Below are 27958 nucleotides of genomic sequence, written 5' to 3' on the forward strand. Positions count from 1 at the left end.
TAGACTTCTCACTAAGCACAATTTAAACATTAAAGCAAATTATGAAATGCAGAATTCTTTGTACTACTTATGTACACACGTCACCATGTAAACAAGCAAAGATACCTCATGGGTTATACACCAGCGATATATTGGAAGATAAGTCGTCGGATTAGATTTCAGGCCATACGGATCTATTTTACACATCTCTATCAGTGGTGCCATTTGAAAATGTAATGCCATCTGGTTATGATGGAAGATGGGGTGGGCTGCACAGGCAAGAAAATATCATCTGAAGCTAGATGTTCAGCCGAGAGGGCTGTGTGCTCTTGATATAAATGAAAATTAATAAATAGTCAAGAGCATTTTAAGAGGATTTGTGCCACATGCAGGTGCTCATTTAAATCTTATATAAGTGTTTAAATGCATCAAGATGCAAGCATTAAAATGCTGAATATGATTCTGTTGATGAAATCTAATCAAGGCCTCCATCCACATTATATGGAGAGCCAGTAAAGTGGATGTGATCTCTACTTAATGCTTAGAATAGATTTCATGAAATACCGCAGCAAATTAATTGCACAATTTTTAAAAGGGTGAAAATTAACCCGCCCTCTTCTTCCTCTAGGGGATTGACTTCGCGGCCTTTACGGGTTACATGTTCCTGGGAATCTGTCTGGTGCTGCTGACCTCATTTCCTTTTTTGAGAATGCTGTACTGGAATAAGAAACTTTACAACAAGGAATCCAGCGAAATCGTGGGTGAGTATTCATTTATTCTGCTCTGTTCCTACGCACCAGGTTTCCCAAAATCACACGGAACTACCCTCAAGTGAATGCACAGCCACTCTGCTTTCCTTCCTTTTTGATTCAAGCTCTTTTGTTCTGACATGTGCAATGAAAAAATAATTCATAATCGCATTGACCTAGATCTTAAAGAATGAGCAATCATTTCTAAAAACCATAGAGTGGTTGAGGGCACACTTGACCTTCCCTTATTGACAGCAGTTCTTCCTATATGAGTATGTGAATGGGTGTCATACACCATTCTATGCTCTTTACACCAAATCTCATATCCTATCCAAAGCTCTTTACATTTGGCCTTTGAGCCCCAGTGACTGGGATAGGCACAGCCTACCCTTTCATGAATGATTAGAACCCACCTCTGACGATCACATTGATGCATTTAGTCTCTCTGTACCCTTCTGGCTGTTTTCCGTGATATTTCCATTATTCTTATCGGATGAGCCTGTGCTGAAAGACATAACGTGTCTGTATTAAATACATAAATCCTGTCATAGATGACCTCTCTCAAGACCTAGACCTATACGCAGTTTTCAGACAGGACATGTTTGAGGGGTCAGTGTTTGGCTGGTTAGAATGGCCTGTTTTGCCCTTGCTGGTAGATTTTGTAACTACACCATCTGGAACCACAAAGCCACTGTGCATTTTGAAGAAATTATATATTATTATTTTAAGAAAAATGTTATATATGAGCAATATCACACGAGTAGACATAAGATATGGCTGTATATCAGCATGGCTGATGATCACAGCGTGCCAATATACAGCCATAACTCATAGCTATGAGTGTGATATTGCGTTTATACAATAGCTCGACGGCGCAAGTGTGTAAATACATAAGAAACAACAACGTGTCTTTAAAAACCCGCTTTTGTGCAGAACTACTTCCTTCTGCCTTGGATTCAAATCTAAAGTTGACAGTTTAACATCTGAGCCCAAGCCTCTGCTACTAATTCGAAAACATCACAATAGAACTAATAACGAAAGAACGATGAGTTGCTTCATTGAAAGCTTATTGTGTTTGTAACACAGTTCGTAGATCGGGAAGAAGGAGGCGGGAACCGGCGAACATTCAAACAAAGTTTTAATAAAATAAACAAACATCAAAGTAAAGCGGCAGCCCCTCACGGACGACTGCCGCACATAAAATACAAAATAAAAGTCCAGGCCTGGTCCTCTCTCGTCTTCCACTGTCGTCACTCCTCCTTTTATCCTTCCGGAGCTCCTCCGTGGGACTCGAGACCGGCGAGTGGTGCAGGTGTCGCTCATTATCATTAACTCCACCGGCCTCGCTCCGTTCCCACGGCTCTCGGCCCCGCCCCACTCGCCACAGTGTTATTGTATTAAAAGGTGTATTATTTAGAGTTGAGTATTATGAGAGAGAGATTGAATGTGTGATTACCTGCATTTGATACGGAATTCATTCTTTAGCTCAATCTCATATTCACAATAAAACATTAGTTTGAATGTCTGCCAAGGAAAGCTCAGGCACTTTGTCGTACTATCCTTTTATCTGTTAATGGTGATTTCCGATGACAGCTCTGCTCAGTGCATTTATTGCCTGCGTCTTACAAGTTGTTGTAAAAAAAGTAAAAATAACTTTGCTCTGGAACAAATAATAGATTAATGAGACTAAAGACTGGCCGTTATATTTACCCAAAACGAATTATATCTCACGTTTAAACACTATAGAGACATCAGAGCCAGCGGATCTGGCCGAGGTGAGGCTGCTCTCAGCAGGTTCATGAGCGCTGAATGGATGCTGACGCTCTGGAGCTCACATGTCTGAAAACGTTGAAGCAAATTTTCAAACAGACGTTATCTTTATTAACAAACTGCATATTTGAACTATAAACAAGTACAGTCTCACCTGGAAACCTCTTAAAATTACCTTCTGTGACACAAAAACAGTAATTTTTAAAATTATAGTGGGTTTGTGTATCTGCCATGACACTTGCTGTGAGAAGTAGCACAAGCGGAGTGATACAATTGCAAACAGTGAAACAGTCACTCTAATATTACACTTTTATCAGCCAATCAGATTCGAGGACCAGAAAGAAGTATAGATACATACATATATACATACACACACACACACACAGTCTGGTTTGCTATCCTTGTGGGGACTCTCCATAGGCGTAATGGTTTTTATACTGTACAGACTGTATATACTATTGCCCTACACCAACCCTACACCTAAACCTACCCCTTACAGGAAACTTTTTGCATTTTTAGATTTTCAGATAAACATAATTTACTATTTTTAATAATTTTTTTCCCATTTTTATCCACAATGTCAAAAATTTCAGGTTTTACTATCCTTACGGGGACATTTGGTCCCCACAATGTAGCATAAACAAGTACACACACACACACACACACACACACACACACAGATACACATACACACATACACATACATGTATTTATATTTATATTTTAATTACTTATTTAGAATGCTCCTATTTTTCCTTTCACGCCACAGCTCTAATGAAGGGTTTGGAACAGTGCGTTCTTGTATAATTAGTCAAATTTACAGTTCAGCTGATTAACTCATAAAACTCTGCCCAGAGCTTCCTATGAGCAAAGATAGCACATTTTAAATTGTACTTTCAGGTATCAAGTGTTTTAAATTTACAATATTAAACATTTTCTTGCTATCTGCAAAAATACATCTTAACAGGGTGTGTTAGACTAGAGCATGGTTATTGTTGTACTGTTAACAGCCTGTCAGAATGTATGTTGTACTTGTATCTTGATATCCACCATAGTGTAACGCTTGCTTAAAATGGGTGATGTGTCAAAGAATTGCATATTTATGACATTTTGAAGGAACAGGGGACATTTAGCCCAAGTGTGAAGGTGCTAACACAGCTAGAAAGGCCATTAAAGCTTCAAAATAGGATGCGTAAGTAAGTAAATTAATATTTAAATGTAGTGATAGCCTTTTTTTTCTGAATTACAATCCCTTTTTGAGTGAATTATTCAGTTATTACAATCACATTTTAATATATACATTTCATTTGCTTGGTTTGATCATTTTGAACCTCAGTCAAATGGTTTTTGGTCTTTTTATTCCATTATTTTTGTGTAAATAAATAGGCAAAATAATCAGATGAGTCTTCTTCCTCCAGTTGTCAACTTCTCTCTACAGATGGCCATTAGCCTCTTGAGCAGCTGCTCCCTCTGCTCCACAGAGACCAACTCCTCACATCTCCTGTACACCTCCACACCTGAGCTCTCCTTCACACACCTGACAGTATGACAATAGCTTCTTTATAACAAACCACTCATTTTAGCCATTCACAGGCTGAAATCAGGCTCTGGGGTTCCCAGAGAGGCTTTCACCATACCCATAAATCAGAATAAGAGGAAAACACAAGCCTTTTCTAACACCAAGTTGTGCTCTTTTTGAAAGTTCTAAGAGTCACACAGTGGTTGATCATTCAAGTTAAACCAGGTCTTTTGAGTCATTCTTTGATTCTGTGAAATATCATGACTGTGTATGAGAACTGCTTGTTGATCAGCCCAGTGTCACAGCAGTTTTATGTCCTTAGTAACCTGCAGATCTGGCCTAGAAAGTAGCAGGTATGTGATATAGAGCAATGTAAGCAGGAGTTCAGTCTAACTTTCATTCATCATGTAACACTGCTTGAATGGACCTTTATGTCATAAGGTTGTGTGGAAAACAGTGGAGATTTTGAGAACTTTAGATTAAACAGCCATCGGTTGACCTCGTTAATATGTCAAATAGATAAGCAAGGGTTTTCCATTCTTGTTTTTGGTTGACTGTAAAAATGATTTTTGTAAATAAAACAAAGATTATTGGAGTACGTTTTCCAAAAATAAATAAATACAATTTCAGACTTACTGCTTCAAAATGTCATGTTTAATTCAGTGTGTTACTTGCCGTTTCTTTGTAATTATTTGTGAAATTTACAAGCAATTTCTAAGTGAAAATTATTTCTCATTTTTCTTTCAGCAAAGTACTACTGCTATAGGCTGCATGGATGCTGCACAACTAGAGCCTTAATTACATATATGAATGTTTTTTTTTTTTGATGAGATGTGAGACACGCAAATAAAAAAATAAAATAAATTCTTTCTCAGAAGGCAGGAGGGCACACTTTATATGTTCTCATACACCATTGGCCTTTGCCCACTGTGAGGACTGTCTTCCCTTTGAGACATCATCAGCATGGGACTAGCACCATCCAAAATGCCAATATTCCCCTCCGTTCGGTGTTTATTGGGCTTTCGGGTGGCTAACACAATGAGAAAGTGCTAGTCAGTGTTGAGCTGATGCAAAGTCTTAGAACTCTGCTCTATAAGGAACAGGAACATAAATGATCTGCTTGTCGGTTCCCCAAGTGCATGCTGCGTCTGGAACGAAAGACCTTCACAAGGCCTGATGGTGACCACTCAATGCCAGTCCAATTTCTAATTCTGTAAAGCCTTAAGTCCCCACAGTGCCTCACTTTTTCAAAAAATCAAACCTGCTGTGTGGCTGAAACAGTTTTCCAGGCCCTCGGCATGATGCATTACTGTGTCGATTGTGATCAGCATGTTTTTCCTGTGTCAATTAGCTTCTGGGAAGCTTTCCTAGCAGCCTCCCCATCACATGGTGAGAAGTCATGCTGAAGGACTAGTGCGAAACCTGGCCTCTCCTATCTCTTGCTTTCTTCCCTTCTCAATATTTTCTCTTTCCTTACCTTTCCCATTTATTTAGTAATTGCCTAGCATGTGCTTCATCTATCTATCATCTATCTAATATTATTTTTTTATTTATCTGTCTATTTTCTTGATTGCTTTTTTGCCTACTTTATTTGACTAGTGATTTATTGCACATTTTGAAACAATTGTTTGGACTTAGTGTGAATCTGTGTTATTACATAATTACAATCATAGTGAGATAGCACTGTTTTATATACTTAATTGGCGGTTAAAGCTACAGTCCGTAGCTTTTTCTGGTTAAAAATGATCCGAAATCAATATTTGAGCAAGTACATAACCAGCCTGTGTTCAAAACTATCACCTTACTTTAGCCCAATTCACAACGTTTAGTTTATAATAATGTTTTCTAATTTGAGTGGTACGGGTAGGTTTTCACGGGAAATTCGAGCATGGCCCTGCGTCATTACGTCACGTCTGTAAACATAAAGAACTTTTCCCTGCTACTAGGCTATCACATGTGAGGGTCCTGCAGGTGGCGGATCATTTAGCTTTTTCTCACAGCAGCTAGAATAATTAAATTTATCATTTTGATGGCGGATTGTAATCCAGAAAGGATTATGTGTTTATGAAACACATGTGAATGAAATTAAATTATATTACAGTTTTAAATGTGCTTCTGATTACAGATAGACTGGACACAAGATTTATATTTTAAAGAAAACCAGTTCGAAGGGAGAATAATTTGCTTTTTGGGTTAAAAGAATTTCTTAATATGAAATTCGAATGGCATGACGATTAGATTAGACTGTACAGAAATTGAAATCTACAGGCTAAAACACACTATACTCATAGTCACGCAATGCTGATGTTGTGAACATTAATAATTTGAGAATAAAGTATAACAATAATAATACTTTGCACAGTTTGATGTGACATGAGCTAACCGATCTTTAGATTAAATCACCATTGGTAGTGTGATTTATGGTAATGCTTTTTTCCTCAGTTGGTCAGAACAAACGTGGCAGACTTGTTACTTACTTTTTCAGATGGCAATATATTTGGGTCATATATTCCAAAACTTATGGACTGCAGCTTTAATTCAGCTATTAGCTTTAAGTCAGCTACAAGAAATATAAAGGTTTTTAAGTCAAACTTAAGTCTTACATATTTTTGGCTTTTTAATCAAACCTTTATCTTTTTTTTTTTTATTGTTTTTTGGTCTGATTTGGTCACAGAATTAAAAAACAAATTCCTGAGATTGGCCTGTCTGCGTTCTATGTCTACTAAATTAAGTTATACAATTAATGGGCATTCGTAGTGACTACAGACATTTCAAAGATGTTTGAGGTCAAATTTCAAAGCTTTAGGCTAAAAATATTCTGAATAAATGAGCGAACAAAAGTGTTACAATTATCCCTCCTTTATTATTATTATTTTTTCTGGATTCACTCTGTTTGACCATAAATCTCTATCTTTAATAGTTCTTGTTATCTGTTTCTTCCCGGTTTTTTGGAATAGATTTGAAAATCTTATCTTAACTCGTATGTCTGTTCTACAGCTGAACCCTTTATCTTGTCCCGATTTGTGTCGCCCTGCAGAACTGAAGCATGAGATTCTGGTGTGGAGGCAGACAGCCCATCGCATTAACCCTGCCAGCCGAGAGGAGACTGCCGTCAAGTGTCTTCTTATGCAGAAGGTGCTCAATCTGGAAAGCCTCCTGCGCAAGAAGCTCAAGACCTTCCAGAGGTGCCACACTCATGCTCAATCCATTCTTTTCCTTGTCTGCAAGCAGTCTGTCTACACCGTGCATGGTGTTTAAAACCATGGATGTATGCTGAATATAAGTGGGTTTTGTTGCACTTTTTTTCCAGTTGTGTTGTCTATATTCGACGAGGATAAAAGTGGCTACACTTAAAAGATGTGATCTCAAGCCTTAAAATCTTTCATGATTTTGATATTGCGTAAAGTATTAAGATGAGTGTCTTTCTTGTTATGAGGTCACTTGAAAAAACCCTATTAGGTCCAAAATATATCCATTCCCACTGCATGACACCTGTTGTGTCTGATGGCAGCACATACCCAGAAGCCCAGGATGATAAATGAGAAATAATTAACCTGTAGAAAAGTAGGTAATTGTTCTCAATTGTGTCGGCTCTCTAAAGCTCTCGTAGAGAGCTGAAATTTTAATCATGCAGAATAATTTTGTTCTCAACAGTAGCCTGTTTTTATTTTTTTATTATTATTATAAATGCTTCTTAACTAAAGAAATTCGATTAGTTCTGCTTGTGGTTTTGTGGAGCTTGTGGTTTGCTTTGATGACAGATAAAAAAATCACAGAAGCCATTTACAGCCTCACATGCTGAGTAGAAAAGGTTCGGGGTGACCACATGAAATCACCACTCCTACTCATTTGCAGGTGTCCATGCTGGCTGAAAGGATGTATTAACACACTCTATTGTATTTTATTCCTTTATTTTCGTAGGCAAATATCACAGGAAGACAAAAACTGGGAGCACAATATTCAAGAGCTGCAGAAAAAGGTGAAACAAAGCTGCATTAACATGGCTTTGGTTGATTAAGTATTGTACCTCACTGCTAACCCTGCCTTTATCTTTCTGATGTTATCTTATTATATGATAAGAAACTTGACCAATTTCTTTGATTCCAGTGGAGTCAGCATTTACAGTAGAACACCCAGGACCCTGATAATAATAATATTTTTTTTTTACGTATGCAGCTGACACTGAATAGAAAAATTGGCAATTTTGAGATCATATAAACATCAGAAGTATTTAAATTTACATTTATTCATTAAGCAGATGCTTTTATCCAAAGTCACTTACAATTGAAAGTGTTTATAGTTTGCTTTCTAAACATCAGTTGAAATTTGATGGTTTTATTCACTTGGCAGCCAATAATTCACTACAAAAACACTTTGTGGTTGGCACACACCATCTTTAGCCTTGTTGCAGTTGAATCTGTATGTAATGTACTCTGGGTTATGTTTTTGATAAAATACTATTTTATGTTTCTACTTTCTTGTAATGTTGACCTGTAAAGCTAACCGTACTGTATATGATTAGCATTGAAATATTAGCAATTTTGCTTTTTTTTTTTCACAGATATAAATGACTCGGAATAGGCTTGTGGATTGCAACTCAACAGCTGAGAAACACTGTTTAGAGGGAATAATATGTATTTGGCGTGTTTCTTTCTCTCCTGTATCTAAACATGTCTTTCTTGGTCTTTTACAGCACAGAATAACTGACAAAATCCTCCTGGTCAAGTGTCTGACTGTCCTTGGGGTGGTCATCTTTATGTTCTTCCTGAACTCCTTTGTCCCTGCCATACATCTGGATCTGGGTAAGTGAGAGACAAACAAGGACACAAATAATCAGGATTCATCCGTTTCTATTGCTGAACTGGCCCTGCTGTTTACATGCCTCACTGTATAATTATGAGGGCTTGTTTCCTCTCTGTTTGAGCAGAGGAAATGGAATCACAAGAATATCTCGCTATTTTTGAAATGATCAAAAATGTGCCAATTCCTCTACCATGGAGCAAACATTTCATTTTATATGCATTATATTAGGGTTCATAGAATACAATTAGAGAAACGAATGTTATTTGGCTAACCATTTTCTCCCATGACCTAATTGGTGTGTATATGAATCCGTCAATGTGTTGATGTTGTAATTGTTTGCAGCTGGGCTTTAAATGCAGAAAGAGACACAAACGCAAAACCATAACAATGGAGTAGCGTGAGATTAAATAAGACAGCTAGTATTACTCAACCCAAAATTAGTCTGTTTTATTTTTTTCTGTATTTTTTCTTTCCGCCACACAGCCTTTCATTTTGTGCTTTGTCGAACTGGTTTATGGATGTGTTTATTATACAGTGAATGAGATGTCAATTACAGATGGAAATGAGATCGAGAACTTCACCAAACAATATTAGTGAGAACGAGTTGGTCAATTAGAGAAAGCCAGCCTTGCAGCTCGCTGAGGTTGTATTGTTTGGGTCTGATTGTGTATTGAAAATCAATTCTCATTTGTGGACAGCTTGATCTTGTGGAAAGATGACACATGAATATTATTTTCTAAGTGATCATGTCTCATCTATTCATACATACGAAATCATGTTTTTTTTTTGTTGCCTTCCACAGCTGTGTACTTAATTAATTGGCAATGATCGCAAAAAATAATCACTGTACAATACCATATGCAAAAAACAGTGTGGTTCTGCTTTTAAATTCTCCTCAGTGCCTCGTTCTGATCAAAACCAGGGTCGGCCAGTATGGGCTGCAAATGACTGTCATTAGACTTTCATTAGGTTGACACACCACCACTCCATTTGACCTTTGATATTGATTATTTAATCATGGGCGAGGATACAGTGCGCCTGCTGGAGGGCAATGAAGCACACAGGATGCGCTGCACTCCACATGTCTTTCCAACGAAAAGCACATTCATGACAATTAAGTGATTCTTAAGCCCCAAGGCCATCCATTTCCCAGAAAAATTATGCAATTACAGTTTGATTCTGCTATAAATGACTGGTAAACATTTAGCGCATTTCTGTGAGCAATATGAGCAGTAACAGTGCATCCGGCAATTTTCTTTCTTTTTTTTAGGTCACTGAAAAGCTGTTAAGAGATTAAAAAGAAAAAAGGCTCTGAAAGGTCATTTCTATAGGTCCATTAAAACATTTCACGTGTAGGTCATAATGGATTTCCAAGGAAATATCAATAATTTTCTCAGTGTGAGAAATTACTCTGAAGATATTTTCCTGCTCAAAAAATCCAAAGAGGTTGATAGAAAACAAGCAACATTTAACATTTGACTTAAGAAACTTGCAGTACTTGGTGGTTGTGCCGAAATATACAGACACCTATTGGCATGGATACTGATAGAATAAAGCATGAACAAAAATGTTCATTACGCATTATAAAAAATACTCTATTCATATAGTAAGCCATGATTAATTTATTCCACAAGCGAAATGTTCGATAACAGGAAGTTTCAGAGAAAATGAAAACATTTTAACCCCCATGAGGTGATGCTCCATGTGAATTAAGCAGCTTTATTATCTTTATTATTATGGATATGTCTTTATGAGTCACAAGTCTTTATCTCATGGGAATGTGTTTTAAACCATTTTCTTTTAAAGATGCGCTATGAAACTTTGGCCTCTTCTCTGTTTGAAACATAAAATAGCAAAATTATTTCTTTACATGGGTTATGCTTTGGCACTGCTCCACTGCAGAACAGTTTGAGGTATACATGTTGATTTGTTCATTTTTAACCAAAATCTCTTCTGTAGTGCAACTTTAAAACAACAATCATTTAGTTAGGGGTTAAACGTTTTAAACGAGGAAACAATTACATTTAAGATGTGGACCACATGCATATTAAATATTGCTAATGTAACTCATCTCTTGATATGGTTATTTATTTATGAATAAATAAGTTAAAATCCAGACATAATTTATCTCCTGGGCAGCACAAAAGCTGTACCACCAAATAATAAATGAGGAAACAGAGGAAGATTAATCAAAGTAGAACATTCACAACAGCTCATTTCTTCTCAGAACATCCTGAGAGAGACAGAGTTCTTTATAAATAAGGTGCTTGTGGAAACACATTTGCTTTAAAATGAAGAACATGATGAGGTGGTGTTTGTGTCTCACTCAACGGGCCAGAATGCCTGTGTTGTTTTGGGTATGATGAATGAGCCTCCCAGGCTTCTCAGCAAACTACTTTTAATTGCAGAGCCTTCTTTCTCTCTCGGTCTCTCTCATTTTTCTGCTCTGTTTGTGCTGCACACTGCTGAAGGCCCCCAAGTCCTCCTCCGTCTTCAGTTGGATGCCGTGGGGGAATATTGAAGCGGAAAGCAAATCAAAAGTTACTTTTTTGGACTAGTGTTGTGACAAAACTGTCCCAGTGCCAGTGTGGAAGAAGTCTGGGATTCATTTCACACCATGCATGAACTACAGTGCTAGAGTTTGTATGTGTGTGTGTTTGTGCCATCCAAATTGGTGAATATGCTTCACTTTTTGAGAAAAGATGCACAGTATATATATATATATATATATATATACATATACTGTATATACAGGGCCTAAAACTAACTTTTTGCCACACCTGCCAATGGCCAGTGACGTGATCAAATTTACCGGCCAAAATTTTTTTACCAGCCATGAAACTCTTTTTGCAAAAACAGGCAGTTATTGCTATAGGCTACTACAATGACTAAACATATTTACAATGTTTTTAATTTGTCCTTTACTTTCCTTACAAGAAAAAAACAACAAACAGATTTATTGATTTATCTTTTTTTTGTCCCTAAAAAACATTGAGGTTCTTGTCCTTGCCCATGTTTTCAGCAAATGGAGCAGGCCATTGTGTTATGCCTGTTTCACACATACTCAGTTTGCAGTGCGTATTTTTTCCCGCACACACGTTAATGGATTAGAGCAGGGCTATTCAGTTAGCTTCATTTGAGGGCCAGATTATCGAACTGAAAATCTGAAGGGGGCCAAGGGGGTGGGGGCCGTCCTGATCTCTTTCTGGGGGGACCTATAAAATTTGAAATTAAAAATTTGAAATCTAAAATCTATAAAAGGTTAACATTAGTGCTGTCTGTCAGTCGATTAAAAAATAATTATTAATCACTTGTCGCTTATGACAGAACAGCTAACCAATCACGATGAACTCGTCTTCGGAAAAGATCATTTTATTCGCTTACGTCAGAAACAGGGAATCCCTTCTGAAACTGTCTGTTGTTGCCACTACATTGCATTGTTATATTTCGGAAAAGTTTTACCCGCCAACTGGCGACTGACACTGTTACATATACTCGCCAACGCCGATTTTTACTCGCATTTAGCGCTTGGCGAGTGTTAATTTTAATTTTAATCTTTAGGACAATTAGATAAAGATCGCGTTCCATGAAGATATTTTGTAAATTTCCTATTGTAAATATATAAAAACTTAATTTTTGATTATAAATATGCATTGCTAAGAACTTCATTTGGACAAATTTAAAGGCGATTTTCTCAATATTTTGGAGTTTTTTGCACCCTCAGATTCCAGATTTTCAAATAGTTGTATCTCAGCCAAATATTGTCATAACAAACCATACATCAATGGAAAGCTTATTTATTCCTGTATAAATCTCAATTTTGAAAAACACTTATGACTGGTTTTGTGGTCCAGGGTCACACACACACACACACACACACATATATATATATATATATATGTATATGTGTGTGTAATATTTTGTTGTATATGTAATGTTTTGTTGCACCCTAAAGCCCCTTTAATATCTCAAAAAATGCTTATAATTTAAGTATCAGACTGATACTTCTTGACTTCTAATCTTATGAGAAGCAAAACAAACTTTATAATCACAGTTTTAAAGAGATTTAAGCTTTATTATTTTCTTTCTCATGGGTTTTCATTAGATCTGAGGATATTCAAAGACTCTGAAGGGAAAACAGGAGCTTAATTTTGGTATTACTTTATAATTTTTGTAATTATGTTTACATATACATCTTTAGGGTATCAACCAAACAAGAGGGACATAACAGATATTTGAATTACATCACTTATATTAGTGAGTCACACTCTGATTTTTACTATTAAATTTCAACTTCCGTCAATAAATTTCCACCAACTCCATCCTGATTTGCGAAAATTCACTTTTTTTTTATTAATAGACTTCCTAGGATGTAATAGACATCCTGTTATATAATTTTGTCTTCCATCATTCAGCTATTCTGAACACCATTGCCTTTAAGATCTTTACCTTGTTTAAACCATATATTCTCTTCCACAATTACAGTACATCTGTGTCCTCTGTGTGACTGCAGCTGATTCTTGCTCTGTCTTCTTCTGTTCTTTCTCTTCCTGTCCTTGGCTCTTCTTCTGTTCTTCCTTCTCATTCCTTATTAAATGATTTCCCACAGGCAATCTTCAGCACTCACCTGTTTAATCAAATTTTGCTAGAATTGGAAGCATACTGTCACCCCCTCTGCTATGATTTATAGTGTATCTGTTTGTTGCAGCATTTACTGACCAGCGTTGGTTATAATCCCCAAAGTATGTGTGCATGCATATGTTGTGTTTTGTGCTAAATTTGGGAAGCTTTAATAGTAGCTGTTTGACCATTGTCCAGCTTATTTTAATGGAGGCACTTCACTCACTGGCATCGCTGGCTGAAGTCCAAAGTTCCTGATGGCTAACAGGAAATAGTCAGGTGGAAGTGGGGTCTTTAGATAATTGCTCAGTAATTCGTTATCCTGCTTTGAGTGGGTTAGATTTTTGACATTTGTGACTATTTCTGCTGTCAAAATAATAGTGAGTATGTTGAGCCTTTCATGATTGTGAAGTTTATGCAGGCTAATAATTAAATAAAATAAAAAAAACAAGAGAAGTCTCTTCCCAACTCTTCCTTCATTTTTGGAGGAAAGTTGTCACTCACAATTGTTCTTTCTGGCTTAAATTCACAGAGCCCTGGGACAAAATGTTTATGGAAGACCCCACTTTACTGGGCCCAAGCACTGGTTTTGGGAAATGATTCTACATCAAGCTGGCGAACCAAAACCGTTGTTTTGCTTAAATACAATGCTTAAATACAACAATTAATTTTAAATAACCCAATAAATGCACTAAATCATTCTTACTATTTGGGATTTAAGAGAGGTCTGGGGCTGTCCTAACTTTAGGAAGTTATTTACGATGATTTTTAAGAAGAAAAAAAGAAGAATTTTTGGGAATATAACATGTTTTTAACTTTTTTCTTAAGTTAAAAAATAAGAAGAAAATGGCAGGTAAGAAAACTTGTTCACGAAAGAATGTTTTGTGAATCTGGACCATGGTTCCTGATAGTGCACTCCAGAGGAAAGCACTGTTATTATATGAAAACTAAATATAATTTCGACCCCAAAGCTTTGATAGTGTGGGGTGTACAGTACGTGACCATCTGCTCAACACATGCTGCTTCAAAGACTGAACTCACTAAGTCCTCACTATATGTTCCCGCTTTTAACTCAAGACCCATCTACGGCAACTAAACATCATCCACTCTCCCTTTCCCTCTCATATTTGTTTTCTGAGTACACTGAGGATTAATATTCAAAGATTAATATTGCAAAAACATAAAAAGCAAAATAACAAGAAATAAATTTTTCCCTTTCACTGTTTTGTTTTGTTAAATGATGACAATCACAATACTAGGAAATATTATTTTTTTAGGAAACATTTTATCTCGATGCTACGATGAATGTCCATTTAATGGTGCTCCGGTAAAACACAACCTAGAGAAGATAATCCACTACCTGCACTTATGTATGCTTCTAACTCTGATTTTACTGCTTGTAAATGTTTCTCCCAGCATACACAAGTATACATTAAGTGGGCTAATGGCTTCTGTTTGTTTGTTGTAATATTTGCAGGCGGTCATTTATGTTTTTTGTTCTTTTTTGAAATTGTCAATGTCAGTTGCATGTGATACGCAGGTCCAGAATAAATCCTGTTTTTCTGTGGCTATTATAGTAAAGGTCAAAGGCTGAGATGTGACGCATGTTGTGCACGGTCTTGATGTCTAAATGGCACACTCATTATGATGGACTTCTACCACCGCATGTGATGGAGCAGTGTAACGCTGGTCTGCTTCCTGCTGTATTATCTGCCTCACTTTAGTGACTCGTACATTTTGTTCCTGACATGCTGCGTATGTTTTTAATCCCAGAGGCTTCTGGGAAACAATACATCACCTAATCAGCAGTAAAATGTCTGGCAATATTTCTTGACAGCATGTTCACACCAGCTAATGTCCTTTTATATTTCACCTCCATTTTTCAGAGATATTTTAGATTGATATCACAATAACATCTGAGTGGATTAAAATAAACTGCAGGACAGGTTGACTTTTATTTTGCTAATATTTATTGAACAGAATTTAATGGAATGTTCACATAAAATGGAAGATTCAGGCATCATTTACTTAGCAAGCCTGCATTAAATTGAACAAAAAATGACATTAAAGACTCAAATAAATGCTGTTCTTTTGAATTGAATTTTGAAAAAGAAAAGTTTTTGAAAGTGAAGTGACATACGGCCAAGTATGGTGACCCATACTCTGAATTTGTGCTCTGCATTTAACCCATCCAATGTGCACACACACAGCAGTGAACACACACACACCGTGAACACACACCCGGAGCAGTGGGCAGCCATTTATGCTGCGGCGCCCGGGGAGTAGTTGGGGGTTCGGTGCCTTGCTCAAGGGCACCTCAGTCGTGGTATTGAGGGTGGAGAGAGCGCTGGACATTCACTCCCCCCACCTACAATTCCTGCCGGTCCGAGACTCGAATTCGCAACCTTTGGATTACGAGTCCGACTCTCTAACCATTAGGCCACAACTTCCCCTCAAGTAATACAATTTTGAAAAATGTATTACCATTTTTCCACAAAAATATTAAGCAGCACAATTATTTTCAACACTAATAATAATTACAAATGTTTCTGAAGACTGGAGAAATGGCTGCTGAAAATTCAGTTTTTCCATCACAAGAATAAATACCATTAAAAATATATATTTGACAACAGTTATTTAAAATCATCAATAATATTTCACAATGCTACTGTTTTTACTTTGTTTTTGATCAAATAAATGCAGCCTTGTTGAGCATAAGAGACTTTTCAAACATAAAAAAGCATACAAAATTAATTATAAAAGCATACAGAATTAATTACTATGATCTCCTCTCTCAGGGAAACTGGCACTTTTATGTTCTGTTATCTCTGTTGTAGTTGCGATTCCCATCATTTATTCAGACTGAGGTTCTTAGATCAGTGTCGGACACATCACAGAAGCCTTTAATGAAGACTATCCAGTAACTGGCTTATTATTCTTACACCCTGACAACCTGTAGTCCATTGTGGCGTTGCAGACTACCTGTGGTGTCAGTGTATCGATGTGCAGAGCGATTATGAGTCTGTTTGTGGGGTGGCTGTACTGTGTTTCTAATTGAATGCCGCTGTTTGTTCTCTCTCCCACTGAATGTTTTTTTGTGTGAGTGGAATGCCAGATTTAGGACCACTGATGAGAAAGTGTTTGTGGTCATGGGAAGGCAAGATAGATAGAGACATAACATATGATTGATGCATTGCATTAACCACCGGTCGGCTGTTTTCCAGGATTCCATTATCTTAAAACCTCTTTACGTGCAACAACAGGAAATAAAATGTTTGTGTGAACAGTGTTCTTGGTTGTTTTCCAGTGATCTCCAGTGATGTACTGTTTTGTCCCTCAGGTTGGATCGCTATCTTGGGGGCTCTGTGGTTACTGGTGCTGGCTGACATTCAGGACTTCGAGATCATACTTCACAGAGTGGAATGGGCCACCCTGTTGTTCTTTGCTGCTCTGTTTGTGCTTATGGAGGTATCCTAATGCTCAACAAACGCCCACATATCCCAATGTTCTGGCATCTTTTACATCACAGTGATGGCTAGTCATTGTTTACCAAGATCAGTTTAGCTGGTCACCGGTCTATATCGTGTTTTGGAAGCTGGTTCGGAGCCTGTCACGCCTCAAACGCGCCCCCTCAAATTATTATTTTTTAATGCAATGCAATGCAATTCAATGCAATTCAATGCAATAAAAAAAAAAAATTAAAAATCCCCTAAAATATGATTTAAAAATTAGTGCTGTCAAATGATTAATCACATCCAAAATAAAGTTTTTATTTACACAGTGTGCACTGTGTATATTTATTATGTATATATCAATACACACACATACAGTATATATTTTGAAAATATTTACATGTATATATTTATATTAATATAATTTATATATATATATATATATATATATGAATATATTTAATGCATAAAAGTAAAATATTTTTCTTAAATGTATACATGCATGGGTGTGTATTTAAATATACACAGTACACACACATATACTATGTGAACAAAAACTATTATTTTGGATGCGATTAATTGTTTGACAACACTATTAAAAAGATTTATATTAGACTTGTATTATTATTATACATGCGTGTATAATAAAATTTTATACACGCATGCATTCACGTATGTATCTGGTTTTTTATATATTTACACACTCTTTTTTTAAGTGTGAAAAAGGGAGAAAAATGCATTGTTATAGAAGACAAAATATTTAAAGTGCATTGTCATGAAAGATATATAATAGTGTATTATTATGTATAAGCTTAATACATTTTTATTGTGTATCTGTATCTGTTTTTGTTATTTTCCCCCTAAAACCTGAGGGAAAAATCGCATTATTATAGAGAACAAAATATTTAAAGTGCATTGTCATGAAAGATAAAATATTAATGGTGTATATAATAGTGCAGTGTTATGTTTATTTTTATTTATCACATTCATAAATAAAGAAGGAGAAAGAGGGCGACTTAGAGACTGGGAGTCTAAGTAAGGAGAAAGTGAGCATGTCAGCAGCAGAAATGCTGGGTTTGCTGTTTGTGTTGGTTTAATCCTTTGTTTTGTTAGGAGGACAGTATTCACACAGGGAAGCCCACCCCTTGGGCCCAGTGGGGAGCTTAATGCTGCTCCAAGATAAACTGTTTGCCCTCTATAGCAGAGCCAACATTCACAATCACTCATACCAGTGTGCACCGCAAGCGGCGAGACAAAAATAGATGAATACTGATATTCCACTTCCATTGTTTAAAAGTTGGAAAATCAGAGCTGTCAGGTTAAATGTCTGTTGTTTTGGTTTCTGGTCTATGGCTTGATTTTCTCTTTGGTGTGTTTTTAAGGCCCTAGCACAGCTGCAACTCATCGACTACATCGGGGAGCAGACAGCAGTGTTGATAAAAGTGAGTATTTGCTCCAGAAGTATTTGAGACAGTCTTTGGGGGGATTTCACTAGGAATTTATATTAGTATGGGCTGTCTGTGTTGCTTTGGTGCTCGACTCACTAAAGGTGTTATGCAATCAGCACAAAATCTATCCCAAAAAGTGGTGTTAAATCTTGGGTGATACGATCACAAGTGGGAAGGCGACACATGCTGTTTACACCTTGATGTAACATTTCTCAGATGTATCTCCTGTGACCACTTGTGATCAGATTTTGAGGGGAAGGTCTGTTTCTGCCTCAGCGTAAAAGCAGATTATAAAAATAAAAATAAGAAGATAGTCATTGTAAGTCACATGGTAAGATATGATGTTTAAACAGCAAAATATAGTTTGAAATTTGTGAAATATAAGGTCATTGTGAGATAAAAATTACTTTTTGAGATATAAAATCACATTTTTAAATATAAAGTTGCAATTACCTTTTTATTTACATAGTCCTTCACTGTTGTCTGAGGTCTGTATGTTATGTAAATATCCCATTCATTTTAGGGTTCATTTTTTCACGCTAACTTATACTGTGAGCTACAGTACACGGTTGTTAACTGATAACTGAGTCGCAATAAGTGTGAGAAAGGAATTCTTTATTGCCTGCCCACTGCCCATGAACCACTGCAAATGACACAGAATCTGTATGCCTACTCTTTAACTACTGTGCACTCTTAAAAATAAAAGTTCCAAAAGGGGGTTGGATGCAATAGAAGAGCTATTTTGGGTCCCAAAGAACCTTTTTGTGAACCGGTCCTAAAAGAACCATTTTTTTCAGAAGTAACATTTTTCACTAAAAAGAACATTTGGTGCAATGGAAGGGTTCCATGGGACCATCAATGCAAAGAAAGAACCTTTATTTTTAAGAATGTGTTTGTCTATATATGCATATTCCATTTTTTCTATTATCATTATCTTTAAGTTGTTTTATATTTCTTCATTGTTTTTCAAATATGTCTTGGCTTCATGGAGATGTAGTTAGAGCTGTTACACTAAAAAAAAAAAAAAAAAATGCTGGGTTAAATACAACCCAGCACTGGGTAAAATATGGACAAACCCAGCGATTTGGTTCTTTTGACCCAGCGGTTGGGTGAAATGGGTCAAAACAACCCAATCGCTGGGTTTGCCCATATTTAACCCAACACTGGGTTGTAATTAACCCAACATTTTTTAGAGTATAGAATTCTATAGAATTACAGTCCATGTGTGAAAAAACATAGAGCAAAACCGCGCCCGTCCACTTTTTCAGGAGCCTTGGTTTTTCCCATAGAGATTTTTTGAAGTCTTTGTTCAAGAGTTATAAACCATGAACCAAATCAACCACCAATGAGGTCAATCACATCATTACACACTTTAATTTAAAGGAAAAATGTATTTGAAAATTAATCAAAATGACAATTGTCTCTAAAAAATGCTGGGTTAAATATGAACAAACCCAGCAACTGGGTTGTTTTCAACCAACAGTTGGGTTAAATGTTTAACCCAATCGCTGGGTTTGTTCATATTTTACCCGGCGCTGGGTTGTATTTAACCCAGCATTTTTTAGAGTGTAAGAACATGCATTTCCACACTTAAAATAAACAATGTAAACCAGCCAAATGAACCTCATTAAATAGTGTGGCTGGCTGAAATTATTATTATCTTTGATCCAATAGTAGGTCCATGTGGGCCATAAATACAGAGATTTCCACAGGCCTGGAAGTGTCCAGCTCTGCCTGGCTGGCGATCACACTCTGATAGACCCGTCAGCTTGTGTTTGGTGTGTGGGGCTTTTACAATCACAGTAATTATTCATGACAGGTGCTGCTGTGAAACTCACAGGCATTCAATCCAATCAGCAGCACCAGGACCCCCAAAATCTGACCATTAGATAAACAACCAAAAAGAGAAATAGTGTGGAAATGACTGAAATAAAAAGATGTTCTAATAAACAGCATTCCTACATGCTAATAAAAAGGCTATGGTGCATTTTCACATACGTTATAGCTGGATTGAAAACAGCCATTTGGTGAGTGTGTGTTTATTTCTGTTTGTGTACATGTATTGTGTTGTGTTTCGGTTTATGAAAGCAACAGAGCGTGACATAATGAATCCAATGTGACTGTGTCATGAACACATTGTCTGCGAAGCCTCCCACCTTTGTGTTGGCATCTACGTGCCTTTATGAGACTGACAGAGAGAGAGGGTTTGTGAGCATGTGTGTGTGTGTGTTTGGTTGTGACATTTTATTGTTATCTTCTCTCCCAGGCAGTGCCAGAGGAAGAACGGTTGGCCATCGCCATCATTTTGGTCATGTGGGTCTCAGCACTGGCCTCCTCTCTTATAGACAACATTCCCTTCACTGCCGCTATGGTAAAGGAACTCACTTACTCTCATTTGTACTCAAACACAAAGATATGGTTAAAAAAGAGAAAAAATAGCTCTAAATCACACTCTAGTTTGTCTGACATCTTTCATACACAGACCTTTTATTAGTACTTGGCCTTTTTTATAATAATAAAGGTTGCATCAAGATATTCGATTGAAACAGAATGTAATCAATGCTATTTTTTTATATTTTAAACTTAATTTTACTACCATTTAGAAGTCTAAAGTTTAAAGTTAAAAAAAATTAAAGATTAAACTTTTTTTTTAAAAACAACTATTTTCTATACTAATATATATCATTTAAGTCATTATAATGAACCTTTAATTGCCTACATAGCCTAATAAGCACTCAAATACAGGCTTGCTACGATGCACCGGCAGAAGTAATGCTGATGAATGTGTCAGGGAAAAACAGTAAGGAGGCTGCATTAACATTTTAATAATTTATTGATAAACTTTCTTTGTTTTCAGATTAAGAGATAAAGTCGGCAACACTAACTCGTCATCGCTGCAGCAGTGAGAATTTTTAATCTGAGAATTTGTTTTCCATTTGAATTGGTTCATTTGACAGTAGACATTTCACTCTATCGATATATTTTTATTGTCTGTAAGGCAAAGATATACATGGAGTTTTGCGCTCAAGTTCACAGAGACCGAGACGGCAGAAAGCGTATCATGTTTGCTTTCATTATTTTACAAAAGCGCGGTATTGTGAATGCACACAAATAAACGTAGAATCTATTACAGATTTGAAAGATGTATTAATCTTATCTGTATGACCAAAAATGACAGAGTTTAAGAGCAAGTGAGCACACCGGCGCCTTCATCTGTCCTGCAGTGAGCACTACTGTTCATCTTCCGCACTCCGCACAGACACTTGAATAGCGCAGGTTTTTCTTGGTTAACATTAGATTGAGCGGCCATGTAAAGTTGCGAATACTTATATATTTCAGATGATAACCCATATTTGAGGTTGATGAATGATAGGCGAGCATTTGGATGCTGTATTACCATAGACCAGCCGTTAACAATCTGTTAGTCACGGACAGCGTGACTTCGCCTGTGGATTTTTCTTTTCTGTGACTTATAAAAGTTTGGTCCACTATCAGGGGGCAGCCCTATTATATATTTATATTTATATGATATTTGATTAAAAATGCAGAAAAAACACTGTAATTTTGTGAAATATTATTGCAATTTAAAATAACAGCTTTTATTTTAATGTACTTTAAAATATAATTTAGCAAAGCAAAGCTGAATTTTCATTAGCCATTACTCCAGTCTTCAGCGTCACATGATCCTTCAGAAATCATTCTGATATGCTTATTTATTATCATTGTTGGACACAGTTGTGCTGCTTAATATTTTTTATAACCCATGATATTTTTTTCAGGATTCTTTTATGAATAAAAAATGTAAAAGAAGCGCGTTTACTCAAAATATAAATCTTGTGTTACAATATGCACTACCGTTAAAAAAGAATGTAATATACAGTATATTGCGTATTTTAAGCATTATGTAATTTTTTTCTGTAGTTTCCTGATTTGGTGCCCAAGAATGATTTATTTTTATAAATTTTAAAGATCGTTGTGCTGCTTAATATTTATGTGGGTACCATGATGCATTTTTTTCAGGATTTTAAAAGGTTTTGTTGCAATTAAAATGATATTCAATTAAATTATTAATTTAAATTAAATTATTTTTATAAAAATAAACATAGTGTAAATATAGTATAAAGTATATATTATTAGAAGCTGAAATTGCTCTTCATTTTGTTTAATTTTCACTTTATTTAATCCTCTTTTGGCCTAAACAAAGTCTTTTATAAAATAGTTCTGCGAATAAGAAGTTATGTAAGATGTAATATCAGTCACCTGATCTTTATCACAAAATAAGACAGGTGAGCAGGCCTCTGATGTCAACCAGGAGGGTCTTGGATGTACCTGAAGCGATTTATGTAATGATAAGGACTGAAGTCCCTTACTTAACTTGAGGGATTGTCATATCTTGCCTAGGGACCCTGAATCACTGCCAGATTCTGGAGTTCTTTCAGTTTAACCCCTGTGAAAAAGTAAAACGTGAAATATCCCAGTACTCTTTTAACATTATTTATCCAAAGTAGAACACTGGAGCTGTTTTATGATTATAAATTAATTAGAAATATGCTTTTTAAAAAAAAAAATACTTTCAGTATGGCATGTCACATTGCAGGACACTGCCGTCACTGCTTGCCATGTCCTGTCAACTGCCCACGTTCAGTTGACAAATAGGTGAAAACAGTGCATCTCATCCTCTGTAGTCAGCTGAACCGTGTGAGAAACAGTAGTGAGTGATGATGTGCTATCAGAGCAGCGCCTGAATCATGTGCATCATGAAGGAACACGTGCTGTGAGCTGATATGATGAACATGGCACCAAACAGACAGAGCTGTGCTGCCAATCGCTCACTGCCAAATGAGCAGAAGGGAAGAATGCAGGGCAGATCAAGAGACAAGTCACTCCAGAAATCACTTAGCATTTCAAAAGCCTTTTCATTTCCTCCTTCTCCAGCGTTTTCCCCACGTTTCATTTGATCTGTCTATTTTGACCTCTTTTTTTACTTCCTTTCGCTTCCTTTCTCGCTTTGTGTGTAGTAGGGATGGACAGAACTACATTAGTTGTTAGGTTAGGCAACTAGCTATGTGAACATCTAGCTGAATACTAGTCCAGTATAATTAGCCAGTCAAACTGACCACGATTATATATATTTCATAGGATGCATTTACATAAATTCGATTGTTGGATGACTACTAGTTAGCCACTGGGATCTGCAACTCTGTCCTATTTGTGACCCTGGAGCACAAATCCAGTCATAAGTCACAAAGGTATTTTTGTAGCAATAGCCAAAAATACAGTATATGGGTCAAAATTATTGATTTTTCTTTTATGCCAAAATTTTCTTTTAGCCAAATATTGTTCTATCCTAACAAACCATACATCAATGGAAAGCTTATTTATTCAGCGTTCAGATGCTGTATGAATCTGAATTTAAAGAATGACTGGTTTTGTGGTCCAGGGTCACATATAGTCTTATTCTTGCTCGCTGTCTGTCTCTTTCACTTGCTCTGTCAAAAAATGAGAGATAAACAGAGTGAAATGTACTTGAGCTCAGCGTACACCTGTGGTGGTAATGGATCGCATTGATTTTGCAAGCCCCATCACTGTATAAATACAGAAAAGACTTCTCAGCAGTGCCATCTCACAATCTGAAGCTGGACTAGAAAGACCATGCAGTTAAACACACACTTCATTTCTGTAGAGTTTTTGAGTCCACTAACATCAAAAATCAGCATGTGTTCAGTTATTTTTAACCACCTCCTTGAAAAGTGATTTGAATTCTGGTATGCTGGTGTCCTCATCGGACCTCATAACTAACTTAACCCTCAAGCCTCATTTGGTTAACAAGCTTAATTAGAAAGACCATTTACTTAACCAAAATATTCCGCCATGGAAATTCATAATGGTCTAAGCAGCAAGTTTCTGTGTTTAGACATTTGAATTGCTTTAAGTATTGACTCCATATCACACCATGCATAAAGCAATTTTAAATTGTGCTGACCCTGTTTAGGTTCACGTATCAGGCTCAGCGTGTTCGATTTGAGTTTCTATACCTTTTCGAACATGACACAATCACTGACATCCACATGGAGCATTAAGCATCTGATCTGAAGATCAATACAGAAGCTGTTTACTTCTGTCCCTGGTCTCATCTGTAAGGGATTATATATGACATACATGGCGGCAGACATGTCCCTGCTCTCCCTCAACATGTTTGTAGATCTCCTTTGTGACCCTGGCCATTTGATGGGTGACTTGCCAAGGATTGTTCTGTAATTGCAATAAGTAAACTGGATCAAAGTGCTTGTGGGATTTAATGAAGGTGATCATTTAACATGAACATTATTGACCATTCTTAACCTGTTTAATCTCAGGTTCTGTCTTTGTGGTAAACCTTTAAGCCACAATTGATATTATATTTTCAGGAACCCCAAGTGGTTATCCTGAAATAGATCTACAAGAAAATCCCAAAAGAACAACCTGGTGAGAACCAGAATCTGAAATTGACTGACAACAATTACATTTTCCATTTTTTTTTCTATTAAAATATTTTAGAATGTAATTTATTCCTATGATGGCAAAGCTGAGTTTTCAGCAGCCATAACCCTAGCATTCAGTGTCACACGATCCTTCAAAAAAGAATTTTAATATGCTGATTTGTTAATCCGCATTAATTATCAAACAGCCATTTTATTTGTAATAAATATACTAATATTTATGACTGCAGAGTTATGATTACAGAGACCATGTGTGATAGCTGTAAAAATGTTTCCATGTCACCTGTGTCAAGTTAGGATCTTTCACACAGATTAAAAATGTGCTATTTGCGCTCCACTGCAAACATAAAACTGCTATTTTCTTGTCAGCACAAGTGTACGGTTGCTTTGGCTCCTGGTGCCCTCCCATCCACGTTGGCGATGCCACAGCTGAATGAACCGGATGGCAAATGTAGTAGAAAATGTAATCACAGTTGTGCTGTGTAATTTATTCAAGTCGATTGCAGCTGAAGCCGATGTTAGCTGGGAGGCCAGCGTGTAGCGGACAAGTGGCTACACACAGAAATCTTCGAGGCAGAAGACATTTTCTGCAAATATGCAATCTTTAAATTACACTACACTGGTGGGAAGATCGAATGCTTATGTGCCTTGAGAAACAGATGCATGCATATTTGTTGTTGTCGCCACAGGGATGCATTCTCTGCTTCTCACCATTATATGCTCATGCTAAGTACTGATGGCTATAGCCATTGTGGAGTGTTTTTGTCTCGTTTATATCCATGTAGATTTCATGCCTGGGTCAAAGTGGTGATGCTTGGATCATGAGATTTTCATTTGCTGTTTATTCAAGCTCTCTGTCTGTGCAAAAAGAGAGAAATATGATGGATAAAGAAATCTAATGTCATCAACTATTGATTTTCTTGTTCTTGACTTGTGGAGCAGAAGAATATGACTCAGTCTGCTAATAAGTTGGAGGGCTGTCAGAATTATTGAATATAACACTCTTTGTGACCCTGACATCCACAATGTGTAGTTCTTGACAGATGGTTGTATATCTATCTATCTATCTATCTATCTATAACCCTTTTCTTAACCCTAGGGGTTAATTTAATTATTTCTCTAACACAAGTCAAGGAGTGGCTCTGTAAGAAGCATATCAAGGTTCTGGCGTGGCCTAGCCAGTCTCCAGACCTAAACCCAATAGAGAATCTTTGGAGGGAGCTCAAAGCCAGAAACCTGACTGATCTAGAGAAGATCTGTGTGGAGGAGTGGGCCAAAATCCCTCCTGCAGTGTGTGCAAACCTGGTGAAAAACTACAGGAAACGTTTGACCTCTGTAATTGCAAACAAAGGCTACTGTACCAAATATTAACATTGATTTTCTCAGGTGTTCAAATACTTATTTGCAGCTGTATCATACAAATAAATAGTTAAAAAATCATACATTGTGATTTCTGGATTTTTTTTTTTAGATTATGTCTCTCACAGTGGACATGCACCTACAATGACAATTTCAATATATATATATATCTCTGATGTGTTTCTTTCACAGATTCCTGTGCTTATAAACCTCAGTCAAGATGCCGATGTCAACCTACCAGTCAAACCTCTCATTTTTGCATTGGCTATGGGAGCTTGCCTTGGAGGTCAGTTGCATTATTATCTCTCTTATATATCATATAAGTGTTTTTTTTTAACAAACATGCCATTACAGCAACCTTGGTTCAAATGGATTGACGAACTGAAATGAATTATATGCTTTTAAAAAACATAATTTGTCACGTTTCCTTTGAATGGCAAAACACCTCCTATTAGAAGCGAGAAGTAATTACTTTGCCTAAATGTATCTGTGATGTATAACTACCAATTCATACTAGTAATTCAAAAAAAGGTCTCTTTTTATTACATTGTGTGTTTTTTTTAATGCCACAAACATCTTCCTCACTGGCTTTGAAAGCACCACAGTGCACAATAGATCGCTCTACATTTAGGAATGTATTGTGCTTACAAGGACATCTGAAAATGCCTCATTGCCTTTTTGGCTCTAAGGGCATGGAGAGATATGTGGCAGTCCTATGGCCTAATCATAGAAGATGTGTTAGCTGTAGTATCGATCCATGAAATGCTAAGGCAGACTTCTGGTTTTGTTGTCACGCTGACACCTTTCAAGATGTGAACCTTTCATGTGAAGACATTCTTCTACAAGGCCAAACAACATGCTTTAAGAAATATGTCTTTTAGGAAATGACAAATTGATGGGTGCAAACTGCCTTTAGAGTTTAAATGGTTCAAAATCAGAAAATTCATCCCCTATATGTATTACCAATAAATGTGGTGTTGACAATACGTTTGTGAAGGAATCAAGATATATATCTTCATATATATATATCACAAGAGTGAGTACACCCCTCACATTTCAGCAACATTTTAGTATATTTTCTCAAGGGACAATACTATAGAAATGAAAATTGGATATATTTTAGAGTAGTCAATGTGCAGCTCGTATAGCAGTATACATTTACTGTCCTTTGAAAATAACTCAACATACAGCCATTATTGTCAAAATAGCTGGCAACAAAAGTGAGTACACCATAAGTGATAAGCGCTATATGCCATTTAACCATGCAAAGCCACATCCTATTCATCATGTTCATGTTCTTGTCTGCTTGACAGGACTATACAAATTTGTGTATCTTGTATTAGAGCAGTTAAAATTTGGTGCTTTGAGTACAATTCTCTCATACTGACCACTGGATGTTCAACATGGCACCTCATGGCAAAGAACTCTCTGAGGATTTGAGAATTAGAATTGTTGCTCTCCACAAAGATGGCCGAGGCTATAAGAAGTTCGGTAACACCCTGAAACTGAGTTAAAGTACAGTGGCCAGTGGCATACAGAGGTTTTCTAAGACAGTTTCCACTTGGGACAGACCTCACAGGGGTCGATCAAAGAAGTTAGGTCCTCGTGCTGTGCATCAGGTGCAGAAGCTGGCTTCAAAAAACAGACGCATGAGTGCTGCCAGCTTGTCAGTGCTCAGACCATACACCGCACACTGCAACAAGTCGGTTTGCATCCCCGTCGTCCCAGAAGGAAGCCTCTTCTGAAGCTGGCTCACAAGAAAGCCCGCAAACAGTTTGCT

General features: G+C 36.7%; 1 protein-coding gene across 1 annotated transcript in view; it reads left to right on the plus strand.

The window, feature by feature from the left end:
- oca2 (oculocutaneous albinism II) overlaps positions 1-27958 on the plus strand; it is an 86743-nt gene that overhangs the window by 37026 nt on the left and 21759 nt on the right. The window contains exons 14-21 of the mRNA XM_058779267.1: positions 608-740; positions 7055-7202; positions 7939-7996; positions 8711-8819; positions 16781-16908; positions 18275-18334; positions 20607-20711; positions 26371-26464. Coding sequence (XP_058635250.1) covers positions 608-740; positions 7055-7202; positions 7939-7996; positions 8711-8819; positions 16781-16908; positions 18275-18334; positions 20607-20711; positions 26371-26464 — 835 coding nt within the window. The remainder of the gene's footprint in view (positions 1-607; positions 741-7054; positions 7203-7938; positions 7997-8710; positions 8820-16780; positions 16909-18274; positions 18335-20606; positions 20712-26370; positions 26465-27958) is intronic.

Source organism: Onychostoma macrolepis, chromosome 06 (genome assembly GCF_012432095.1).
Source record: "Onychostoma macrolepis isolate SWU-2019 chromosome 06, ASM1243209v1, whole genome shotgun sequence".
Taxonomy (NCBI): domain Eukaryota; kingdom Metazoa; phylum Chordata; class Actinopteri; order Cypriniformes; family Cyprinidae; genus Onychostoma; species Onychostoma macrolepis.